We start from the raw sequence: 22,083 nt of genomic DNA, 5'->3' as shown, positions 1-22,083 counted from the left end.
AGAGTGTAATTACATCTGATATATAGTTTAACAACATTGTTACATTGCTTAATAGACAGAATAGTTTCTTTTTATCAGTTTCTCTGTTCCACAGTTTCATGGATTTACTAATTTTGGCTTGGGTTGGAGTCCTATTTTTTCAGCACCAAAACAAATCCCTATTTAGGGTGGTAAAAATGGAATTTACCCCTAACTCTTCAGTCTTGGAACTGAGTCTACAAGTTGGCCTCATTGCTGAAAGGTCAGCCTGAGTTTGTACTGTTCTCCCCTCTTTCTCCCCAAAACCCTGCTTGTGTTACATCTTGACTGATTAATAGCTCTGGAGAACTCAGAAGCTTCCCACACCTTTGTAGCATTTTGGGTGAGCTCCCATTGCCCAGTCCCTGCTCCTGCCAACCTAGCAGTTCGAAAGCACATCAAAATGCAAGTAGATAAATAGGTACCGCTCTGGCGGGAAGTTAAACGGTGTTTCCATGCGCTGCTCTGGTTTCACCAGAAGCTGCTTAGTCATGCTGGCCACATGACCTGGAAGCTGTACTCCGGCTCCCTCGGCCAATAAAGCGAGATGAGCATCGCAACCCCAGAGTCGATCACAATTGGACCTAATGGTCAGGGGTCCCTTTACCTTTAATAAAGGTATTACTAAACTTTTAGGAGCGTTTTTCTTATGGACCAATGCAGCTGCATTTGCTAGATCTCTATATCTATCATCTATCTATCTATCTATCATCTATCTATCTATCTATCATCTATCTATCTATCTATCTATCTATCTATCTATCTATCTATCTATCTATCATCTATCTATCTATCTATCTATCTATCTATCTATCTATCTATCTATCTATCATCTATCTATAGCTACTGTATTAGCAGTTGTAAGACACGTACATGATCATTAACTCAGATTGGAACCTTCATTGCTTACATTCACACATTATAAAAACTATGTGTGTGGGGGGGATCCACTCTGTGCACACATTAAAGAAATTAGATTATTTTTATAAGAAAGTATTATATATTAAGTAAGCATAGAAACATGCTTTTGTGGGCATTCAGAATTTCATTCCTGCTTGGAGGTGGGGTTTGTTGGTATTTTTTATGTGTGAAGTAAATACCACTTTTTGGTGTACTAATTAGTTTGACCTCATTCAGCCCTTTGCTTTAATTTACCGAGTTTTCCTGTCATTCAAACTCTGTTTATTTCTCTGAGCCTTGCAGTAAAAATCCGTTGCACAGCTGCTGATTTGTTAGGTTGCACTCCTTCTCTCTTAAGAATGTCCTTTTTGGCTGCAATCCTATATCTTTTCCTTGGAATGATCCCTATCAGATACAGCTGAACTTCCAAGTAAACATGTATAGGATTGTGCAGCAAATGCACTGCTTCTTTGCTTTGTTTTCCATCTGGTATAGTCTGGACTTTATAGTGTGCATTTTCCTTAGAAAGTAAATGCTATGTTTAAAACACTGTCAAAGTTAGAAATATTCAGTGCTTACTCTGAAGGTAGATGATGAGATAGTAATTCAGATTAGTTTTCCCATTAGTGTTTTGTTTCTTTGATTTGGTATGTTTTCTTACTTGTAAATTTCATTTCCATGTCTCCTGCCCTATGGGACTTTAAAACAAAAAAAAGTATGTGTGGCTGGAGATAAGAGCTTTTTTGAAATTTAGCTTCCAGCCAGTGGCTGAACCAGGGACAGCAACTGTCACGGAACTCTTGGGTCCAGCATTCTGACTTACCTGCTTAAGGAATAGTAGAGCAACTACCAGTTTTCTCCATTACTCTCCAGTATTCGAAAAACCAGTTGTGCTTAGCAGAGCAAGTGATTTATAAACTTTATGGTTACTGAGCCTTATCAAATCAAATTCTCCTGAACGACAATGTGCAGCCAACACCTTTGAGAAAGTGAGCCTCCCCCCGTTCCTCCATCATCAAAATCGTCTTGAGCAGCACTGGCTTGATTGATTTGGGTGCAGTAAAACTTTGGCTATCTCCATTTAGCATAATTTTCTCTCATGTTTAGTTAGTTGTTTGAATTGTTCAGAGTTTTATGGAAGCTCTCTTGCAATTATTATAGTCCCCAAATTTGGTGATTATTTTCCTAGGTGGGCGAAAAGATGCAGGCCCTGTTTCTCCTAACAGCAGTAATATGCTGTTGTGTAAATGTATTGGATATAACCACTGAGGCTCTTATAGTGGTAAAAACATGCATTTTCTTTTAAGAGCGAAAAACAAGTGAGTCTTAACTCATCTGAGTAATACGGATTCCTCCCCCCATTAAAAAAACAACTCATGTTCCTTGATTTGGTTGATTCCATCTTTGTAGAAAAGCCATACAAATTAGCAGTCATCTGGTTATCTGAAGGTAGTGATAGCTACTTCCGGGTGCTAGGAACATACCAACTGGCAGTAGAACAGCATTTGCAGCCACTTAAAATAGAACAGCAGTGTTATAGAGGCTGCTTACAGGGCTTTCTTAGTTGGGCTACAGGCTACTGGCCCCTGACTAGCATAGGAGAATGAGCCAAGCATGCAGAAAATTTCATTGCACTTACCATGTTAGTGGACAGTGCAGTGCAAAGTGCCTTGGATTAAAAGGGAATGGGAGTACCTTGGATTAAAAGGGAGACTGAATAGCCCCTCCTTGAAGCTTCCATAACGAGCTACAGTAGCACTCCCTGCTATACACATTTAGAAGAGGGCACACTACATTGGTTTGACCCAACTTAGCTGAGAGCTATTGGGAAGGAGTTTGTATAATTTCAGAAGCTGTTCCTGATTAGGGAACTTTATCTTGTATCTTGAGAACCACGGACGTTGTCTGGGTGGGTTAATCGCTTCTCTTGCAACTCTCTAGGTGATGTAGCTGATCATCAAGCTGGTTGGACACAATAGATAGATGTTAGGCCACTCTTTACCACTACATTTCTGCACTGGTAGGAACGATCTCCACCTGCCGTCACTTTTAAATCATCATGAGCCTACTCGAACTCTATGTCTTCAACTCAGGTGAGATCTTAATATCTGGCTTAAGCTTTGCAGAACTTTTGTTTGCAAAAGTACATAGAAAACCACATTAAGATGCTTTAGTCCTCCAATGCGATATTTGCAAACTGTGCAACTCCTGATGCCAGAGATAATTCTGATCAATTTTTATGCAACAGATATACCCTCTCATGAGGGGGAAAATGCCCTCCCTTCTTTTGAAGTAGAGGAGCAGCAGATTTCTTTTGGAGAAACTGAATAAAAATGCAATACTACTTTTTTAGCACTCTTTTAGATGTTGAAAGCCACACTGTTACTCTAAGAATATTAAGTGCATTATGTATCACTTGGTTTACCATAAACTTATCATGTCTGATATTTTTAAAATACAGCTTATTCAGACAATACTTACAGATTTAATTTATTAAGGTTTTGTGACACCTGGATGTAGAAGCTGCTACACTGTAAGGAACCTAGCATCCCTTTGGTTTTGCCAGTTTATGAGGACAAGGAAAAACAATAAGAATAGAAAGCTTCAACGTTATAGTAAAACAAATTGTTGTGTCTCCTCCAGTCCTCCTGTCAAGCAGGTAGAAAGCATGTATTTCCATAAAAAAGAACTGGGGGAAAGAGGGGAAGGGAAACAAAAATCAATGAACACTACATGATATTTAGTCTTTTTCTAAGCTATCACTATCAGTTTCTCTTTTCTCATATTTGTCATCATATTTATCATGGACTTTGAAAAACTGAAAATTTGCCCAGATCGAAACAAGCTTCTACCCTTTCATATGCCAGTTTATTTCTTGACTTGGTGCATTTCCAACATAGATCAATTTCTTTCACATGCTGCAGAAGATGGAGGAATTTGAAGTAGGTAAGAAGCAAGAGGAGTCAGAGACAGGAGGGATGTGCTTGGCAGAATCCCAGACTGCATCTGTTGGCCAAATACCTGAATATGTTCTGTATTCTGCAACATCTGAAAGTACCTTTCCAATATCAAGCCCTCAGTATGCTGCTTGCTTTGTAATCCACTCAAAATGCAGAAGCAGTGCTATTATAACTTCAACTTTGAGAGTTATACACTTATTGTACAGCTCAAGACCTACTTGTCCTCAATGTACAGGAATTGTCTTCCTGTTGCACAGTTTTGGAAATCATTTTGAGTGAGCAAATATCTGAACATCTTGTGTTAAATATTTAATAATCCAATTATTCTCAATTTATTCCAATTTTTCAGAAAAACAAAAAAGGCTTTAACAAAAATGGGAATCCCCCCCCCCCGGGCCCTCACATCTCTAGGTGAAAATGTTAATTTTAAAATGATTTGCTGTACTTCACTTGAGTATATCTCTGGAGGATAGATTTTTATTCCCATGACAGACATTTAAATGTAAGTGACAAGACTTTGGCACACCATTGTGAAGCTAAGAAAATCCTTAAGTGTCCTAGGGGATGCAAACGCACATTTTGCTGTAGATGGGCTGCTATGGTGGGAAAGGGGTTGGTAGAAATGGATATATTGGGATGAGAGGTTTTAAGTAACTGGCCTCTAGGGAGCTCTTGTCCACCATCTGGGTCTACTTGCATGCCTATAGCTTTTGGATGAGGGTCCTTTTGAAGACTTGTCCCCTCCCCCTTTCTGCTACACCAAAAGCTCTGTTGGTAATGCATTGGTCCATTTTCACCCTATTTACATGTGAATCTCTATTAGACTGGTTGCAGGAGAAACTCTTGTGGCAACCATCATGTTTATAAAACTTATTTTTCAATAACAAGCTTTTCTTTTAGTTAAGTAGGATGACTTGTATCTCAATATAACTAATTTCCAGCCCTGGAAATACAGTTCAGATTTCTAAATGATCTTGAGAGTCACATATAAGCAGGTGCTTGGGATTTTACTTGAATTCCAGTGCCTTCTTTCAATTACAGTGGTACCTCGGGTTAAGAACTTAATTCGTTCCGGAGGTCCGTTCTTAACCTGAAACTGTTCTTGACCTGAGGTACCACTTTAGCTAATGGAGCCTCCCGCTGCTGTGCCACCACCACACAGTTTCTGTTCTCATCCTGAAGCAAAGTTCTTAACCTGAGGTACTATTTCTGGGTTATTGGAGTCTGTAACCTGAAGCGTCTGTAACCTGAAGCATCTGTAACCCGAGGTACCACTGTATTCCTGTTACATTGCTATCCCACCTTTCCTCCAAGGAGCTCAAAGTGGTATGTACCGTATTGGCCCGAACAAGGAAGGGGAAAGGTCGCTGGCAACACAGCATCTCCCCCCCCCCCCCAGTATGTAGCCAGGAGCAGCGAGGAATGGAGTGGCTTATATTCGGGTATTTCCCCCCCCCCTCTCCATTTTTAAAGGTGTGGATTGTATTCTGATGCAGCTTATTTTGGGGCCAATATGGTACATGGATAACAGTGGGTGGGGGGTTATAGAGAAAAGTCAAAGCAAATTTATATACAAGTGTTCACACAAAAAAATGTTGTTTGGGCCAGGCATAGCTTTGTTTAGCACTGAGCGTAAACATTTCTTTGACTATATATAGTTTTCCTTTGCAGTCTGAGTTTGAATCTGTTATGTAGAATGCTTCAAAAGAAGGAAGATCTGGGACAGATCCAGACCAAACACTCAAAACACATCCAATTCACGTTTAAAGCACATGACGCCTACCAAAGAATCCACATGTGTTTTTCCACATTACAAATTCCCAGCACGCTTAACAAATTACAGTTTCCATGATCCTTGGGAAGGGTGTGAAAGTCATGTGCTTTAAATGTGCATTGGACATCCTTTAAATATATGGTGTGGATCTGCCCCGAGTTGACAATCCACATTTGCAGGCTGGCCTGGAGAATTTAGCACTTCCACAGCCATAGACATTTGGTTTCAATGTTGGTTTTATTACGTTAGTATAGATTTGAACTTTAAAAAAACTCATCTTTTTTGCTTTGCTCTGCAACAACTTGAATCTGGATGAAGAATGTAGGCAGTGTCTGTGTGGTCAGAGAATGCATGTAACAGATCTACATTATTGAAATCTCTTAAAGCGAATCATTGGACTTGAACAACTCACCCCCAACTCCCACTGGAGTTTTGAGCATGGGCATGCATCAGTCTATTGAAAGGGACAATTGTTCTGGCCTGCCACTGAATGCGATAGTGCACACATGTTCACTACCATAATTTTGTTGCATCACACTTGGATGGTAAATACCAGTTTGGCCTTCCACTCCACTTGATTCCCATCTCTGCAAAGTGTCTTGGTCTTGCATATCATAAAATGGCTTATTCAGAGCTCTGTGCTAGAACAATATTTGGTTTGGGTCAGGGGCAGGAGATGTTTTAAATGGGAAAGTGCCTCTGGGATATGTGAGCTTAACTATCCCCCACTTCTTTCCCAAGTCTTGTTATTTAGGCTTCTGTGCTCTCCTGATGTTTCAGGGATTTATGGTGGATCTTTATTAAATTGTTGCTTTCAAAGAATTTTCAAATTCCTTTTTTCTCACAGCTATGCTGTGAGGAAGGTGGAGCTGTAGACATTATTGGCATTTTGTATAGGTTTGGATGCTGAAGCTGCTGACGGCTCACGTTGTGACCCAGAAGCCAAGCTTTTTATGCATTGAAGCACAGAAAACATGCTCAGTCTATGTATTTTAAACTGGTTCCATTTGCAGGGTACACAAATCAGGTGAATACCTCTAGTTATCTAACCAAATGTTGAGTTTCTAGGTGCTGTTTTACAGGGAGCACATCCTCTTAAAATGAAGGTGCATGCTAAGTCATTGCAGGGTATTAAACCTGGGCGGAAGAAGAGAGGAAAGTAATCTGTCTAATTGTGACAGCAACAATAAATGTTCTCTCACAGGCAGAACCCAGCAACACCCATTCTGTGAGGAAATATTTCTTAATAGTATAGATCTTTGAGTTGTGCTACCAGAGAAAAACTGACTTGAAGTGGACGCTCTTAGGAAGTAAGCTTTTAGCATTGCAGACTAACCTGGAAGCCTTTCCAGAGCAGGAAGATGCAGCAGGTGGATTGTGTAATGAGTGAGGTCTAGAGCTGGTGAAGACTTAAGTGCCAGACTACCATTCATGTTAAGCATGCATTTTTAAAAGCTGTTCACAGAAGCTGCCTTCTCTTCAGAAAAAACAGCTGGATTGGGACTGTAGCATGAATGCAGTAGAACTTTTACCCTTTCATCCTGTACCATTTTATCACTAAAAATAGCCATCCCAAGGACAAACCACTCTTGATGTGTTCTGGATGTAGATCAGAGGCCTCCTTGGCTGCTTTTTCCTAAAAGCCACCTATTTAAGCATACTTAAAGGGGGAGGCAAGCACCAATGCATCTTGTTTTAAAACAACAACACTTCTCTCTCTCTCTCTCTCTCTCTCTCTCATTCAGGCATACAAGTTACAACAAACAGTTCATGAAAAGGAAATTGTCACAGTCCATAATTAATACAGCCTTAAAGGTTTTTAAATGTGTCCTTAGCACTGTGTGTATGTTGTCTCTAAGACTTTGTGAGAGTGCTGAAGTCAGCCTTCCTTCAATCTTGAAAATCTTTACTTGAACAGGCTTTCTCTTGTGTTAGCACTGAAGGCACCATCATTGTACCATAGACCAGTGTTAACTTTGTATAGCTCTGTCCTGGGTGCTGAATAGGCTTTGAAGGCTAAATGTGTAATGTGAACTGGTGAAATGCAGCTTTTGAGACTTGTTCTGCATTTGTTGCTGGATTCCATTGCTGCGAGGAAGGAAGGAAATAATAAAAATGGAACTTGACTTTAACAGTGATTCTTGATAAAATATGGAAACATTTTTGCATAAAGTTTTGCACAAACATTTAGTAGCATAGTATAAACAAAGTAATGGAGTCAGAAACCTGCTAAAGGCTAGTTCTGACAGTGTTGTGGGCACAGAAGGTTGCATCTAAATAAGCTTTATTTAAAGTAGACCCATTGAGTTTAAGGGATTTAAATTAGTTACGTTCATTTGTTTCAGTGGAGCTACTCAGAATACAGTGGTACCCCGCAAGACGAACGCCTCGCGAGACGAAAAACTCGCAAAACGAAAGGTTTTTTCGTTTTCGAGTTGCCTCGCAAGACGAATTTCCCTATGGGCTTGCTTCGCAAAACGAAGCTTGCCCCGGGGACAGCGGGTCTTCTCTTTTGAAGCAAGGGGCGGCGGGGAGATCGCTTCTCCCCACCGCCCCTTGCTTCAAAAGAGGTCTGGGGGCAGCTCTTCCCGCTGCCCCCGGACCTCTTTTGAAGCAAGCGGCTGCGGGGAGATCGCTTCTCTCCGCAGCCGCTTGCTTCAAAAGAGATCCCGGACCTCTTTTGAAGCAAGCGGCTGCGGGGAGATCGCTTCTCTCCGCAGCCGCTTGCTTCAAAAGAGATCCCGGACCTCTTTTGAAGCAAGCGGCTGCGGGGAGATCGCTTCTCTCCGCAGCCGCTTGCTTCAAAAGAGATCCCGGACCTCTTTTGAAGCAAGCGGCTGCGGGGAGATCGCTTCTCTCCGCAGCCGCTTGCTTCAAAAGAGATCCCGGACCTCTTTTGAAGCAAGCGGCTGCGGGGAGATCGCTTCTCTCCGCAGCCGCTTGCTTCAAAAGAGATCCCGGACCTCTTTTGAAGCAAGCGGCTGCGGGGAGATCGCGTCTCTCCGCAGCCGCTTGCTTCAAAAGAGATCCCGGACCTCTTTTGAAGCAAGCGGCTGCGGGGAGATCGCGTCTCTTCGCAGCCGCTTGCTTCAAAAGAGATCCCGGACCTCTTTTGAAGCAAGCGGCTGCGGGGAGATCGCTTCTCTTCGCAGCCGCTTGCTTCAAAAGAGATCCCGGACCTCTTTTGAAGCAAGCGGCTGCGGGGAGATCGCGTCTCTCCGCAGCCGCTTGCTTCAAAAGAGATCCCGGACACCTGCCCCAGCCGCTGGGCTTCGTAGTGCTGCTGCGAAGCCGGGCGGGGGGGCGGGAACACCTGCCCCAGCCACCCCGCTTCGGAACGCTGCTCCGAAGCGGGGTGGGGGGGCGGGAACACCTGCCCCAGCCGCCGGGCTTCGTAGTGCTGCTGCGAAGCCGGGCGGGGGGGCGGGAACACCTGCCCCAGCCACCCCGCTTCGGAACGCTGCTCCGAAGCGGGGTGGGGGGGCGGGAACACCTGCCCCAGCCGCCGGGCTTCGTAGTGCTGCTGCGAAGCCGGGCGGGGGGGCGGGAACACCTGCCCCAGCCACCCCGCTTCGGAACGCTGCTCCGAAGCGGGGTGGGGGGGCGGGAACACCTGCCCCAGCCGCCGGGCTTCGTAGTGCTGCTGCGAAGCCGGGCGGGGGGGCGGGAACACCTGCCCCAGCCACCCCGCTTCGGAACGCTGCTCCGAAGCAGGGGGGGGCGGGAACACCTGCCCCAGCCGCCGGGCTTCGTAGCGCTGCTGCGAAGCCCACGCCCCCCAGCCTTCAGAAGAGGTCCGGGGACAGACTGTCCCCGGACCTGGTCTGAAGGCGGTTTCCCTAGGAACGCATTAATTGATTTTCAATGCATTCCTATGGGAAACCGTGCATCGCAAGACGAAAAAACCGCAAGACGAAGAGACTTGCGGAACGAATTAATTTCGTCTTGCGAGGCACCACTGTATGGTTCACATTTGATACAACCAAATGTGAAGAACCCAAAGTAAGATCTTAATTTATTTTAGAAGAAATATTAGCTTTTTACTATATTGCATAATTTTGCTATGTTTTAGATCTGCATACAGTGGTACCTCAGGTTAAGTACTTAATTCGTTCTGGAGGTCCGTTCTTAACCTGAAGCTGTTCTTAACCTGAAGACCACTTTAGCTAATGGGGTCTCCAGCTGCTGCCGTGCTGCCGGAGCACAATTTCTGTTCTCATCCTGAAGCAAAGTTCTTAACCCGAGGTAATGTTTCTGGGTTAGCGGAGTCTGTAACCTGAAGCGTATGTAACCCAAGGTACCACTGTAATTTGTCAGTACTACTGTCAAGATCCAGGTTACTGATCTATTTCTGTTTTCCGTATCCCAATAAGCTGGAGATGCTGATGATCCACCAAGAATTACTCAAAACCCAGTCATCAATGGGAATGTAGCAATGGCTGATGGTCACAACAACACAGAAGAAGACATGGAAGATGGTGAGTCATCCCTTCTACTTGCTTTGATGCGGGTGGGGAGTTTTCTTGTTTTTTGCAGTGAGTAGTATATCCATTTGATGGACCTGAAAGGCTTTTGCATCCTCATGTATGTATTTGGGAGACATGGTAGAAATCAACGTATTGTGTAGAAATAATGGATATGGAGTTTTTCCTTCCTCTCTTGTAAGACAATAACTCAGGTCATCTAATGAAACAGGACAAATGAAAGATTTTCTGCACACTGTTCATTATTTTTTATGGAACTCATTGCCACAGGATGTGCTGCTGATGGCTAGTGGGTAAGCCCACTTAAATTATGGCAGATTCATGGAGGAGAAAAAGGCTGTCTCTGTGGTTTTGCCTGATGATGGCTACATGGGACCCCTGTGTTTAGAGGAAGCATGCTTTTGAATACCAGTTTCTGGGGAGCAGCGGCAGGGGTGTGTTTCTGTGTGTGGCCTTCCTGAAGACTCAGATTGGCCAGTGTGGGAACTGGGGTGCTGGACTAAATGGACATTTGCTGTGATCCAACTCACTTTATGGCCTGTTCATTCACAAGTTGTTAAAAGTATTGCTCTTTTTGCCTAAGATAGGCAAAAGGGCTTTGCCTTCCAGTAAAGTATGGCTCACTGGGCGGGGCGGGGCGGGGCGGGGTTAACTAGCCATGGCTTATTGTCTGTTTTGTGGGCCTTAATCATGTGAGTAATACAATGCCCATAGCTCTGTCAATACTTTAAGCATCTACGGGAATCTCCAGATGCCTTCCTAGATTACTTTGCAACTGCACCTATGTTTTAACTGTAACCCAGTACCATAGGAATAAGTCAGTACAGTGGTCAGACTGTCTTTTGCACCATTCAACTAAACGTATAATAACAAAGCTTCCTGTTTTCGGAAGCATTCCTTGTGGGCTGGGCCTGCCATGTATGCTCTTTGTAGTCTGCATTTATTATATATATTTTGTATTAAATTTAATATTTCATTTAGCAAGACTCTGAAGTGGTTAATAGGTGGCTACATCAGTCTTGTATTAAAGCCTTTGTCTGGTAGTCATAGGTGACAAAGAATTGTATGCAGGTGAGCACACAAAATTATATGCAGGTGAGTGAGCAGGTTAGTGTAGAAACTTAGTGGGCTGCCAGAGGACAAGGCATAGGAGCTCTCTGATCATTTTCTTCAAGTCCAGTGAAGTTACCAATGTATGGGCAACCATGGCATGGCTATCCTTGTCTGGCACACCAGCTGAGGTTAGTAAAGGTCACTGAGGCTTCTTGTGACAGCAGTGGATCTAGGAGTATCCCCAAACTGTCCACCAGCTCCTTCAGATGGAGTGCAACTCCATCCAGAGGTGGTTCAAAACCCAGTTCCCAGATCTGGGAATCACCCATCCATAGGGTTTCCATCTTGTGGGGATTCAGACACATTTTTAGTCCACTTTGAACTACGTGCAGTGTAATTTTGGTCATTCCTGGCCATCCCACCATTCAGCTTAATTGAATGTCTCTAGGCTCTAGTTTTTGGGACGCAGGTGGCGCTGTGGGTTAAAGCCTCAGCGCCTAGGACTTGCCGATTGAAAGGTCGGCGGTTCGAATCCCTGCGGTGGGGTGCGCTCCCGCTGCTCGGTCCCAGCGCCTGCCAACCTAGCAGTTCGAAAGCACCTCCGGGTGCAAGTAGATAAATAGGGACCGCTTACCAGCGGGAAGGTAAACGGCGTTTCCGTGTGCGGCTCTGGCTCGCCAGAGCAGCGATGTCACGCTGGCCACGTGACCCGGAAGTGTCTCCGGACAGCGCTGGCCCCTGGCCTCTTAAGTGAGATGGGCGCACAACCCCAGAGTCTGTCAAGACTGGCCCGTACGGGCAGGGGTACCTTTACCTTTACCTTTAGGCTCTAGTTTTATGTGAGATGTTGCTTCTTCAAAGCATCAGACCTCTGCAAGGCTTTTAATGGGACCCTTCTAGGCTGCCTGGCTGAGAAAGTGGTCTTGATTATGTTGTTGCATGCCACCCCAATCCCCAAGAGGTGCAAGGTTCCAGGAGACCTATGGTTTGTTTTATTTGTAATGAGGGACAGCAGAGACTGTGGTAGCTTTAGGATATATAATTTAATTACACACGGTATATACATGAACCTATGATGGAGGGACTCACAACATTAACACCCCAAGAAGTTATTGCCCCCCCCCCCGGCTTTTCTCTTTCTACCAGACAGTTGAGGAAGGGGCCCCACCTATTTGCCCTCTGGCACAGAGCCACTTCCTTTTGCCTTAACAACCCCTACTCAGGGGGCTATTAGCAAGAAAATTGTCTGGCTATTCCAGCAGTTGAATTCCTCTTGGATCTAGGAATTGGAAGGAACTCCAGCATACAGCCTGTCCCCTCTCCCCACAAAAAACTTGCGAAGATGATGCTTAGTTGTTCTTTTTTTTATTCCAGATAGAACAATGTATGCATATTTAAATGAATTCACATGAAATTAAGTACCAAAATCTGCTTTAAAAAAACCTTATAACCAATTTAAATTCTTGCTTTACTGTCCTTCCTTCAAGTTGTCTTGAAGGCTCTATGGAGAAATTTGGTGTGGGTTTTTTATTATGATAAATGCAACTTCAGGAAGTTTGCCTCTAAAGCCCGGGCTCATTGCTTGTGGTGTACAGTTTCCTAACATGGACCAGATAGCATCATAATCATAATCATTATTATTCAGTATAACTTGATTTCTTATCTTCCCTTCACCACAAGATCCAAGGGTGGGTTACAGCAATTTTAAAATGCAATTTTAAAATCAGTTTAAAACAAATTACAGTCAACAGAATAGGAGATTATTATTATGGGGTCAATAACATATTAAGTGGATGGGCTGTGCCCTTCCTTGAGGTCACTCTCACTGCTATGCATAGAGAATGAAAGCGAATCATATAGAGTTAAAATGATCACTAACAATCCTGGGTGAGGTATGTGCCCTTCCCCATCACTTGTGACTTGGCTTAATTTACTTGGGTCACTTGGAATGATTAGCTGCATGGGAGCTTTCAGCCAGTTCATTTCAGTTCATTCCTTGTGAAGCACATAAATAGGTTGGTCTAGACTCTAGAGCTAGTGGAACTGGGATGTATGGACTTCAACTGTTTGGCCTTTAAAATCTCCTTCTGGTTGTTATAATTTGATAACTTTTAAAATGGCTATTGCTGCTTAATCAGAGGTTAAGCCACCATACTGAGGACAGCCATCACAAATGCCAGATGTGAATGGGCCATTACTTCCTCTGAAATAACTTATGTGAGGCTGGAGAGTACTCCTTGATCCACCACTGTGAGGGCACTTTGCTAGTGTTGGCTGGTATACCAGCTACAACTACTCTAGTGTTGGCCACTGTGAGAACAGAATGCTGGATTAGATTCTGGGCCATTGGTCTGATCTAGCAGGCTCTTCTTAAGTTCTTATATGGTTCTGGACCAGGGTTTTATCAAAAGCCACCTCTCCCATTTCACCCTGGTCACCTTGATCTATGAATGAAGGTTGATTGGTGGTGCCACACACCTCCGTGTCAAGCCTTATGACTCAAATGCATGCTTTCAGTGTTGTGGCACCTGTTCTCTGAAGTTCTTTTCCTTAGCAGTGAAGGAAGCCCCAACGAACATTATGTTTTTGACATTAGATGAAAACATTTATTTTTTCCCAAGCCTTCCAAGATCAGTCCATTTTAAAACTTCCACTTTTGATTCATGTTGACTTCCAAGTTTTTTTTAAAAAAAACACATTGGTTTATCATTTGTATTACATGTTATAAACTGTTTTTGTGCACTGCTCAGGTATTTTTTGAATGTAGAGCTTTTTATAGATTCTGAAATAAATTTTAAAAATTGGAATACTTTGGCATTTTGAGAGGGAGGCTTTCAGAAGACGTTCATGGTCGCATAACAGCTTTGGTTTCACAAGCAAAAATCTGGCCTGGGGGAGTAACTGTGCCCTTACTAATTGAAATTCATTTGGGAATGTGTGTGTGTGTGTGTGTGTGAGAGAGAGAGAGAGAGAGAGAGAGAGAGAGAGAGAGAGAGAGAGAGAGAGAGAAAGAGAAAGAGGGAGACCCCAGAGGCAGGGAGGAAGAGCGAGATTGAAAAGCTATGTAACAAAAGCTTGTCATTTGAAATACTTCTATTTGACTGCTTTGTTTTTCTGTGGCAAAAGACCATAATGGAATGCTGAGTTGGCTGTTGAAAATGCAAAAATGCACATTGATTTCATTTTGTGGCTGCTTATTGCATTTTTTTCAAATAACTTGAAACGAAGCTTCTTCTTTTAATGTGAAATGCCATTCAGTTCACCTCCAAACTGAACTCTGTCAAGAATGGATCAATGTTTACATTAAAAAGATAGAGCTGTGTTTATTTTATTATCAGGGGATCTGTGACTTTACATTTTGATGTTTTGAATCTGAAAATGAAGATCCCTCCCCCTGACTTTTTAGCAGCTTCTTTGTGTGAGAAGAATAAATGTTGCACAGTTTTTCATCACTGACCATACACAATACAGTGGTACCTCGGGTTACTGTATTCTCCTTGCAGGTGCTGTCAGCTACTATTAGGTACTGATTATCTAGTAACAGTAGTTATGCGGGTTCCTCTTTATGCTGTTTTTTTAAAAAATATTTTGTACCAGAGGTTTCCCCATATCTGATTATGTCACAGTTTAAAACCTTATGCATCCTGTATTTTATGCCCCCTTATGCTTTGTTGTATAATTGCACTGATGATGGTTTTTTTGTTGTTTTGCTGAGGTTGTATACTTCTTTGCATGGGTTGTATATATTCATTGGGCTATTTCAAGCCACATTTGGCTTACAGCTCAATCGTTATAAGCACAGAATTAGTGAAGTGTGTGGGGCGTTTTTTGGTGTGTTTTTTGCAGGGGGCGTTATATGCACAGTCCAACCATAAACTAGATATGTAGACTTGTTAATATAAAGCATTCCATAGCAGGGGGAGGCACATTTCCCATGGCAGGAAGTTCCAGAGTCTGGGTCCCGCACTACAAAGAAGTCCCTCTTTTGTATCTATAGCAACTGATGGTGGTGGGGAATTAATGAGAATCTTAGTGGGCAGACAACTCACACAGGGAGTAGATGAACTACTAGCATTTGAACTTGGATCCAGCCTGCAAGCCACTGAGAGTGGCATGATAACAGAGGTGCATGATTCAAGTATCTGGCCCTGGTGAAAAGTTGGTACAAATTGCTGCAACTAAAATTTTCAGCTTTCAAAGGAAGCTGGTGGTACAGTGTACTTTTTCTACTGATTCTTAGAATAGGATGTTGGAAAGGGGACAAAGAAAGTTAGGTGTCAACTGCGTACTGGTACAGTGCTCTCCAAATCTCTGCACAATAAATTCCCATTATAACTAAAAATCAGAAATAAAATATACAGTCTATTGAAGACTTTATCCTTGCTCTGCAGTGTTCTTACTGTTTCTACATCTGACTTGTTCAATGCATATGGGGTGTTTTGCTGCTCAGATGAAATGCCACATGGTGAGTGGAGGCCGAGTACCTTTGGCCTTGCATGGGGACTAAAAGATCAAGCTGATTAATTTGCATTTAATTGATCTTTGGTATTTTGCAGACACAAGCTGGCGGTCGGAAGCAACTTTCCAGTTCACTGTTGAACGTTTCAACAGGCTGAATGAATCAGTCCTAAGTCCTCCCTGCTTTGTACGGAACCTGCCATGGAAGATTATGGTGATGCCACGACTCTACCCAGACAGGCCGCACCAAAAAAGTGTAGGATTCTTTCTTCAGTGCAATGCTGAGTCTGATTCCACGTAAGATATTTTATACACTATGCATTTCTGTATAGCACCATCTTAACCTATTGCATTTTCTGACTATAACTTCTGCGTCGATTGGTAGGACAGCATGAGGAATGGGGCTTCGGCATTCAGGAAGGGTGTATAGGGGCATGTGCTTAGATGTGGAGGAAAGAGGTAGAAAGTCCCATTAGAGGGGTCTGATCAGTCTGATGTAGTCTTCCTTGTTGTCTGCTGTATATTGGGTATAGTATGTTGAGTTTGACATAACTTAATTTGGGATGAATGTAATGTATGTTCGTTCTCAGATATATATTGACCAAATTAATAAGCTATTCAGGCTGGTATTTAATAGTTTTGAATAGTTAATAGGTTAATTACCAAATACATGAACCAGATGAGGATGCAGACTATTTGACCTTTCCCAACAAGAAGAAGGCAGCAAGTGCTCAGTGAATCTATATACAGAGCTGATTTATTGAAGCATAAATTGGCTGCACTGTTGCATACTTACTGCTGCTTCATTCTGGTGAGGTGCTGCCTGTTTGAATTCCCTCATGCATGAGAACAAAATGATCTGAGTATGTTGGAATGCTCAGTTGCTGCTATTTTGTTTTGTTTTTTGGTAAACAAAAAAGCGCTAAATAGAGAAAGGCCTCCCGTAGGAAAAGACTAGAGCCTGTCAGTTGATTAAAAAAAATGGGTAAATCAGCTAATTTTAATTAATAAACTTGAATATTACCAAAGCTGCTAGGCAGGGGTCCATTTGAAAAAGTGAACACAGGTTGAGAATTGTATGTTTTTTAAAAGTTGGTTTTAACATCTAAAGCTGATGTTGGCTGACTCAGTTTACGTTGTTAAAAATCAAAGCTTACAGCCTTAACAAAACAGGAAATAAAAGTAAGGTGGCTACAGCAGAATTTTGTATACATGGGATTGGAGCACATCACTAAGAACTAGCAGCCACAATCTTGGCTGAGTGGGAGGCACAGTGGACTTCATGTGTAACCTTTTGAAGGAGTCTCCTAACCTTCAGGTTGAGAATGCAAGCAAATAAACATTCAGAGAACAGAAGCATCTCCATTTGCTGTTTCTTAACCTGTAGTAGCAGAAGTCTTTTAAAAGTATTCCTACCTGCTTTAGAGGAGTTGTAGCAGTCTTAGATAGCTATAGAAGAAAATGCACCAAGCTGGAAAAATTCCATGGTGAGTGAACACATAAAAACAGCTCTGTGAGAAACTGAGCCTCTACTCAAACGCTTCCGTGATGTTAATAGTTTGTAATGGCTCTGAGAGCATTGAAGCAAAGTTTTTTTTTATCCAGAGGTGGCTAGAAGTAAGGTAGGCTTGTTCAGTAAGGCACAGTTTATTAGCATCTTTTTTCTGTAGCTCAGCATGTCAACTGTTATCTCTTTAATTGTTGCAGGTCATGGTCTTGTCATGCACAAGCAGTGCTCAAGATAATAAATTACAAAGATGATGAGAAATCATTCAGTCGCCGTATCAGCCACTTGTTCTTTCATAAGGAAAATGACTGGGGCTTTTCCAACTTTATGTCATGGAGTGTAAGTAACAGCATGCAGCAGCGCAAGAGCCAGTGTGATGGTTATGAATAAGTTTTGGAAAGAAAATCCATGTTCAAATCCTCACTCAGCCATGGGGCTCACCAAATGATTCTGAGCAAGTCTCCTTCCTCCTTCCTTTATTTCTTCCTCTTAGCCTAACCTACCTCACTGGGTTGTGAGAATAAAACAGGTTCATAGGTTGGAGAGAACTGTGAATACCTCCTTGAAATCGTTTGAGGAAGGGTGGGATAAAGAATACAACGCAGTGTAATTGACATTATGAGAAATAAGTCCCATGTTGAGCTCTCAACTGGTGGTCCTGCTCACATAAATTGTGACGAGCAGTGATCTTCCTCTCTGATTAGCAGGAGACATTCCTGTATCATTCAGACTCACTGTTGAAAGTTAGTGTGCATTTATAGACTTCAGATTTTAAGAAAAGAGCTTTCAAGATTGCCAGTCAGCAAAGTGAAGTTAGTTTGGCCTTATATGTGATTTGCTTTTTAATGTTCTTGTTGTCAATTTTACTTTTTGTAGGAAGTTACTGATCCAGATAAAGGCTATATAGAAGATGACAAAGTAACTTTTGAAGTGTACGTTCAAGCTGATGCACCGCATGGCGTGGCGTAAGTAGCTTATGATCCTTTGACTGGAATAAGTGGTTGGATTGTGGGTCAGTAACCAAGTTTCTTAACAATCTTTGATATCCATTGTGAATTTGGTAAGTGTCTTGTGTTCAGTGTTCAACAAATCACTTCACATTACTGTCAACTGCTAAGCAGCACCTGCTCATTTTGTGGTTTAGAAATCAGTCCGCCGTGCAATCTTTCTTCAGAAGGTCTTTGAAGAGCATACTCAAAAGGATAAAATTTATAAACAGATTTCTGAATACATTGAACAAAATTCTAAATATTCCACGATGGATATATCGCCTTAATGACCAGCAAGGTTGTGTTGGTGGATACAGCTTGGTTCCACAGTAATTGTCCATTGTATTCACACACTGGAAATAGATTAATTTGTGTGTGTGTGGTTCTTGTAACCCAATTCATGGTTTTTATAGGTGGGATTCCAAGAAGCATACAGGATATGTAGGACTGAAGAACCAGGGAGCAACCTGCTATATGAACAGCTTATTACAGACATTATTTTTCACAAATCAGCTACGAAAGGTAAACCAAAGTTTTTGTGACTTCCTTGTTTATGTGCTGCTGAATTGCTATGGGGATATTAGGAGCGACCCTCCATAGCTGTGCAGCCTAACATTATTGCACTGGAGATGTGCAGGATGCTATAGGCAATAATCCATGTTATGAATGCAGCTGGTAAATTATTCTGTAGTAGCTGCTTGTCCTGCTCTGTATCTACAACTTGCTGCCTGAACCACAACCACACCAAGGAAACAGCACCACAGAGCTATTCCAGGTGCTGGGAAGCAGCCTTGGCAGCAGAGAAGATGATAGAGATGGCAGGCCAGTGGAAGGAAGAGGTAGAGTAGCTTGATCTCTTAGTTGGCGGTAGTTGCCACAGAGTTCATCCTTGTGGCAGAGGAAACCTCTGAGCTAGCAAATGCCAGTTGCCGTTTTGAAGTTCGGAGCAGCCTCAATTTTAAGCATTCTCTAATTGTAAATCCATCTGGTAGGTCACCTGCATTCTGTTTCTTTGTAACTTGTGCCTTTGGACTCAGTATTTCTTCTGCATGCCCTACCCTAGCTGATACCTACCCATCTGAACATTATTACGGTATTCTACCCAATGGTTAAGTGTGCATGAGACATGAGATTTTACCAAAAGGTAATAGTCACTAGCTATCTCCATTGCTGTTGCGAACAGCTGCTTCTTGTGTGCAAAACCTGCCTGAGGTACCATCGATCCTTTTGGCAATGAAGAGACACTCGAAGGGTTTTCTTCTAGAACCCCAGCAGTCCTTGAAGAAGAGGAGAAAACTTGCTGCTGCTTACTGTGGCTTATAGGAATTAAATGAAGCCATGTTCTCATTAAATGTACAGTGGAGGCCTGATGCAGGAGTGGATCAAATGCCCCATTGAAATACACCAGGTTGTATACAGCTAAGTTAGTTATACCCATTAATTTAAGTGGGTCTACTCTGAGTAGAACTAGTACTGGATACAGCTCCTTGTCTGTGCCCATTATCTCTCTTTTTCTTCCTTCCGCCTACAAAAAAGGGCCCTGCTGGATCAGAATAAGGCCTATCTTGTCCAGTGTTTTGTTCTATGGGGCAGCCCCCCACTCTGGGGTTATGCATGCAACTGATTCTAACAAATTACTACTGTCTATGGTGTCTAGGAGATGAATGGTTCATTCTGGAGGTAGCACTGTCTGCTATGATCCTTCAGGAGTGCAGCGAGCATAGTGTTTGGCCTTTCGCTTGACCTGATTGCTCAATTCATAGTCTTGCAATAAGCTTTTTTTTTTTAAAAAGTAACTTCCCCACCACCCAGCTATTCAACTTCCTTGTCACAGTGTTTTAGTTGAGCAATGAATGTGCTTTTCTTAGGCTTTTATGCAAACAACCACCACCTGTTACTGCAAAGAGTGGTATCTTTTGTCTCTTCCTGTCTTTCTGGTTCTTTTATGGGCATTCCCTAAAGGAGGCTTCTCTGATATTAATACATTCCTGATTATGATTTCCTTTTAGGTTGGTCAAAGAAAAGAACTCTTGCTTTCTCACTTTTGCTTCTCCTTGCCACTCTCAATTTGTATCAGGCTCTACTTTGTGTACCCATGTTTAGGGTTCTGCAGGGTGTGAATGAATGAATGAATGAACGAATGAATCTTTATTTGCGTCAACCATCGGCCATAGCCATAAAGCAACAATACGATATACAAATAATAGAAATAATTATATAAAATACATTTTAGGGTTTTGAACCAATAGTCAAATAATGGATCTTATTCTGATGGCCCAGGTAAAAACATTGCAGCCTTTTCTGTCATCTGCTCATCTTGATCTGCCAAGAGAAAGGACACTGTAGCCTTTCTCAGAATGGACAATAAAAGAGGGGTGATATTCTCATTCCTCTAGTCTTTATAAAGAGTGCAATCCAGAAGGGCATGCACCACCGATATCAGTACTGCCATCTTCACAGGCACATAAGTGTTTTTCATGTGGAATCTGTTGGAATCGTCCCTCAAGTACAGTCGAGGACAATACATTCAATCTTGCAAGAGTAAAAGCGCGTCTATATTTTAGAATTGCTAGGTTATGCAGATAGGGTGCCAGAGAGTCAAAATGGGAAGGTGGAAAATATTCATACCATGGGCAAAATTTCCTTATTGTGGCCAAGTTGTTCTGATACTCAGTATTATTTAGGCGCTGACAAATTAGACTGTTTGCTTTACTCACCCAAAGTGAGTAGCTGTTGTGGTGATATAGCACAAGAGTGAAGTTTTTGATAGACAATTCTAGTCCAGGCACTCTTGTGACAATCTTGAAGCCCTAAGGATAGTAGACTGGGGGGATTTGAGCTTACGCGAGGCCAATAGTTAAGTGTCCTACGCCAGATCCGCAATTTTACTGAGGGAAGATTAGCCTCTAGGCGCAATGATGTGTTTGGGACACAGGGTGGCACAGAGAAAATTTGCTTTAAGAACTTTGATTGGACAGCTTCCATAGATACAAGGTGAGTGCCTGTCCAAATCTGAGCCCCATATAATAACTCTGCTAGGGATTTAGTTTCTGCAGGGTGTGATGTTGGCCCAGTTTACTGAGGATCTCAACTCTTTTAAAAGCAAGTTTTTAACAAAGAGCTGTGTGAGGATACTGAAGCTCACCTGGCAATTTTACTCTACCACCCAGAGAGAAAAGTGAGACTTTGCAAACTCAGTTCCATATGCATTCTGTGTTTTGCCCCCCTGAACCGATATAAAATTGTGAATGACATACAGTCCAAATTGCCTAGAGAAGTTGCAGATTCAGAACCTCCTTTTCTGACAACCCTGCCAAATAAATTATTTTGTTACTTTGCATTTATACAGTGACTTCAGTTGCTTTTGTCCCCGAACCCCAAATCCTTTCTTTGTACCATGCTAAATTCAGTCACCTACTTGGTATTGTTTAGGATTTCCATTCATAATCTGCTAGTTATAGAAGCAGATTTGTTTTATCACCTAAACCAGCTCCTAAAGTTTTTCAACTGTTAACTCCCCAGCTTCTCTCTACTTCAGTGGTTTAATTTCGCCATGTAGCAAGTGGGTCAGAACTACTCTTCATCTCCCTCCTCTTCCTATGGCCTCCTTTGTCTCTATTGATACCAGCCATTAAAAAAAAAACTTGCTCAACTTTCTACCATTGATGTGGTCTTGTTGGCTAGGTGTGCCCCTTCCCCTTTTTCCCTAGGCATATCAGCCTGGCATGTTACTTTGCCCACTGAAATATCAGCAGGCTCTGTACTGAGGTATTGAGATGGAACCACAGCTTAGTGGTAGAGTGTTTTGCTTGCAGAGAGGTTGAATCCTCACCATCTCTAGGTAGGACTGGGAATGTTCCCAGTATGAAATCCTGGAAAGCCACTGCCAGTAAGTGTAGACAACATATAGCTAGATATACCAGTGATCCTGGCCCCTAAG

General features: G+C 42.5%; 1 protein-coding gene across 6 annotated transcripts in view; it reads left to right on the top strand.

The window, feature by feature from the left end:
• The window catches only part of USP7 (ubiquitin specific peptidase 7), an 80,549-nt gene that overhangs the window by 31,825 nt on the left and 26,641 nt on the right, over window positions 1–22,083 (top strand). For 3 of the 6 annotated variants that reach the window (XM_081887376.1, XM_081887375.1, XM_081887380.1), the window contains 5 exons: window positions 10,026–10,130; window positions 15,746–15,944; window positions 17,355–17,493; window positions 18,031–18,119; window positions 18,557–18,665. In XM_081887376.1, coding sequence (XP_081743502.1) covers window positions 10,026–10,130; window positions 15,746–15,944; window positions 17,355–17,493; window positions 18,031–18,119; window positions 18,557–18,665 — 641 coding nt within the window. Of the gene's footprint in view, window positions 1–1,754; window positions 1,908–2,859; window positions 3,012–10,025; window positions 10,131–15,745; window positions 15,945–17,354; window positions 17,494–18,030; window positions 18,120–18,556; window positions 18,666–22,083 lie in introns of those variants that run through there. The other 3 variants (XM_081887377.1, XM_081887379.1, XM_081887378.1) reach the window with 2 other exon arrangements.

Source organism: Podarcis melisellensis, assembly GCF_964234715.1.
Source record: "Podarcis melisellensis genome assembly, chromosome: 14".
In the NCBI taxonomy this organism is placed as follows: domain Eukaryota; kingdom Metazoa; phylum Chordata; class Lepidosauria; order Squamata; family Lacertidae; genus Podarcis; species Podarcis melisellensis.
Note: the sequence above shows the minus strand (reverse complement) of the source record. Positions and strands in the feature narration are given on the sequence as shown.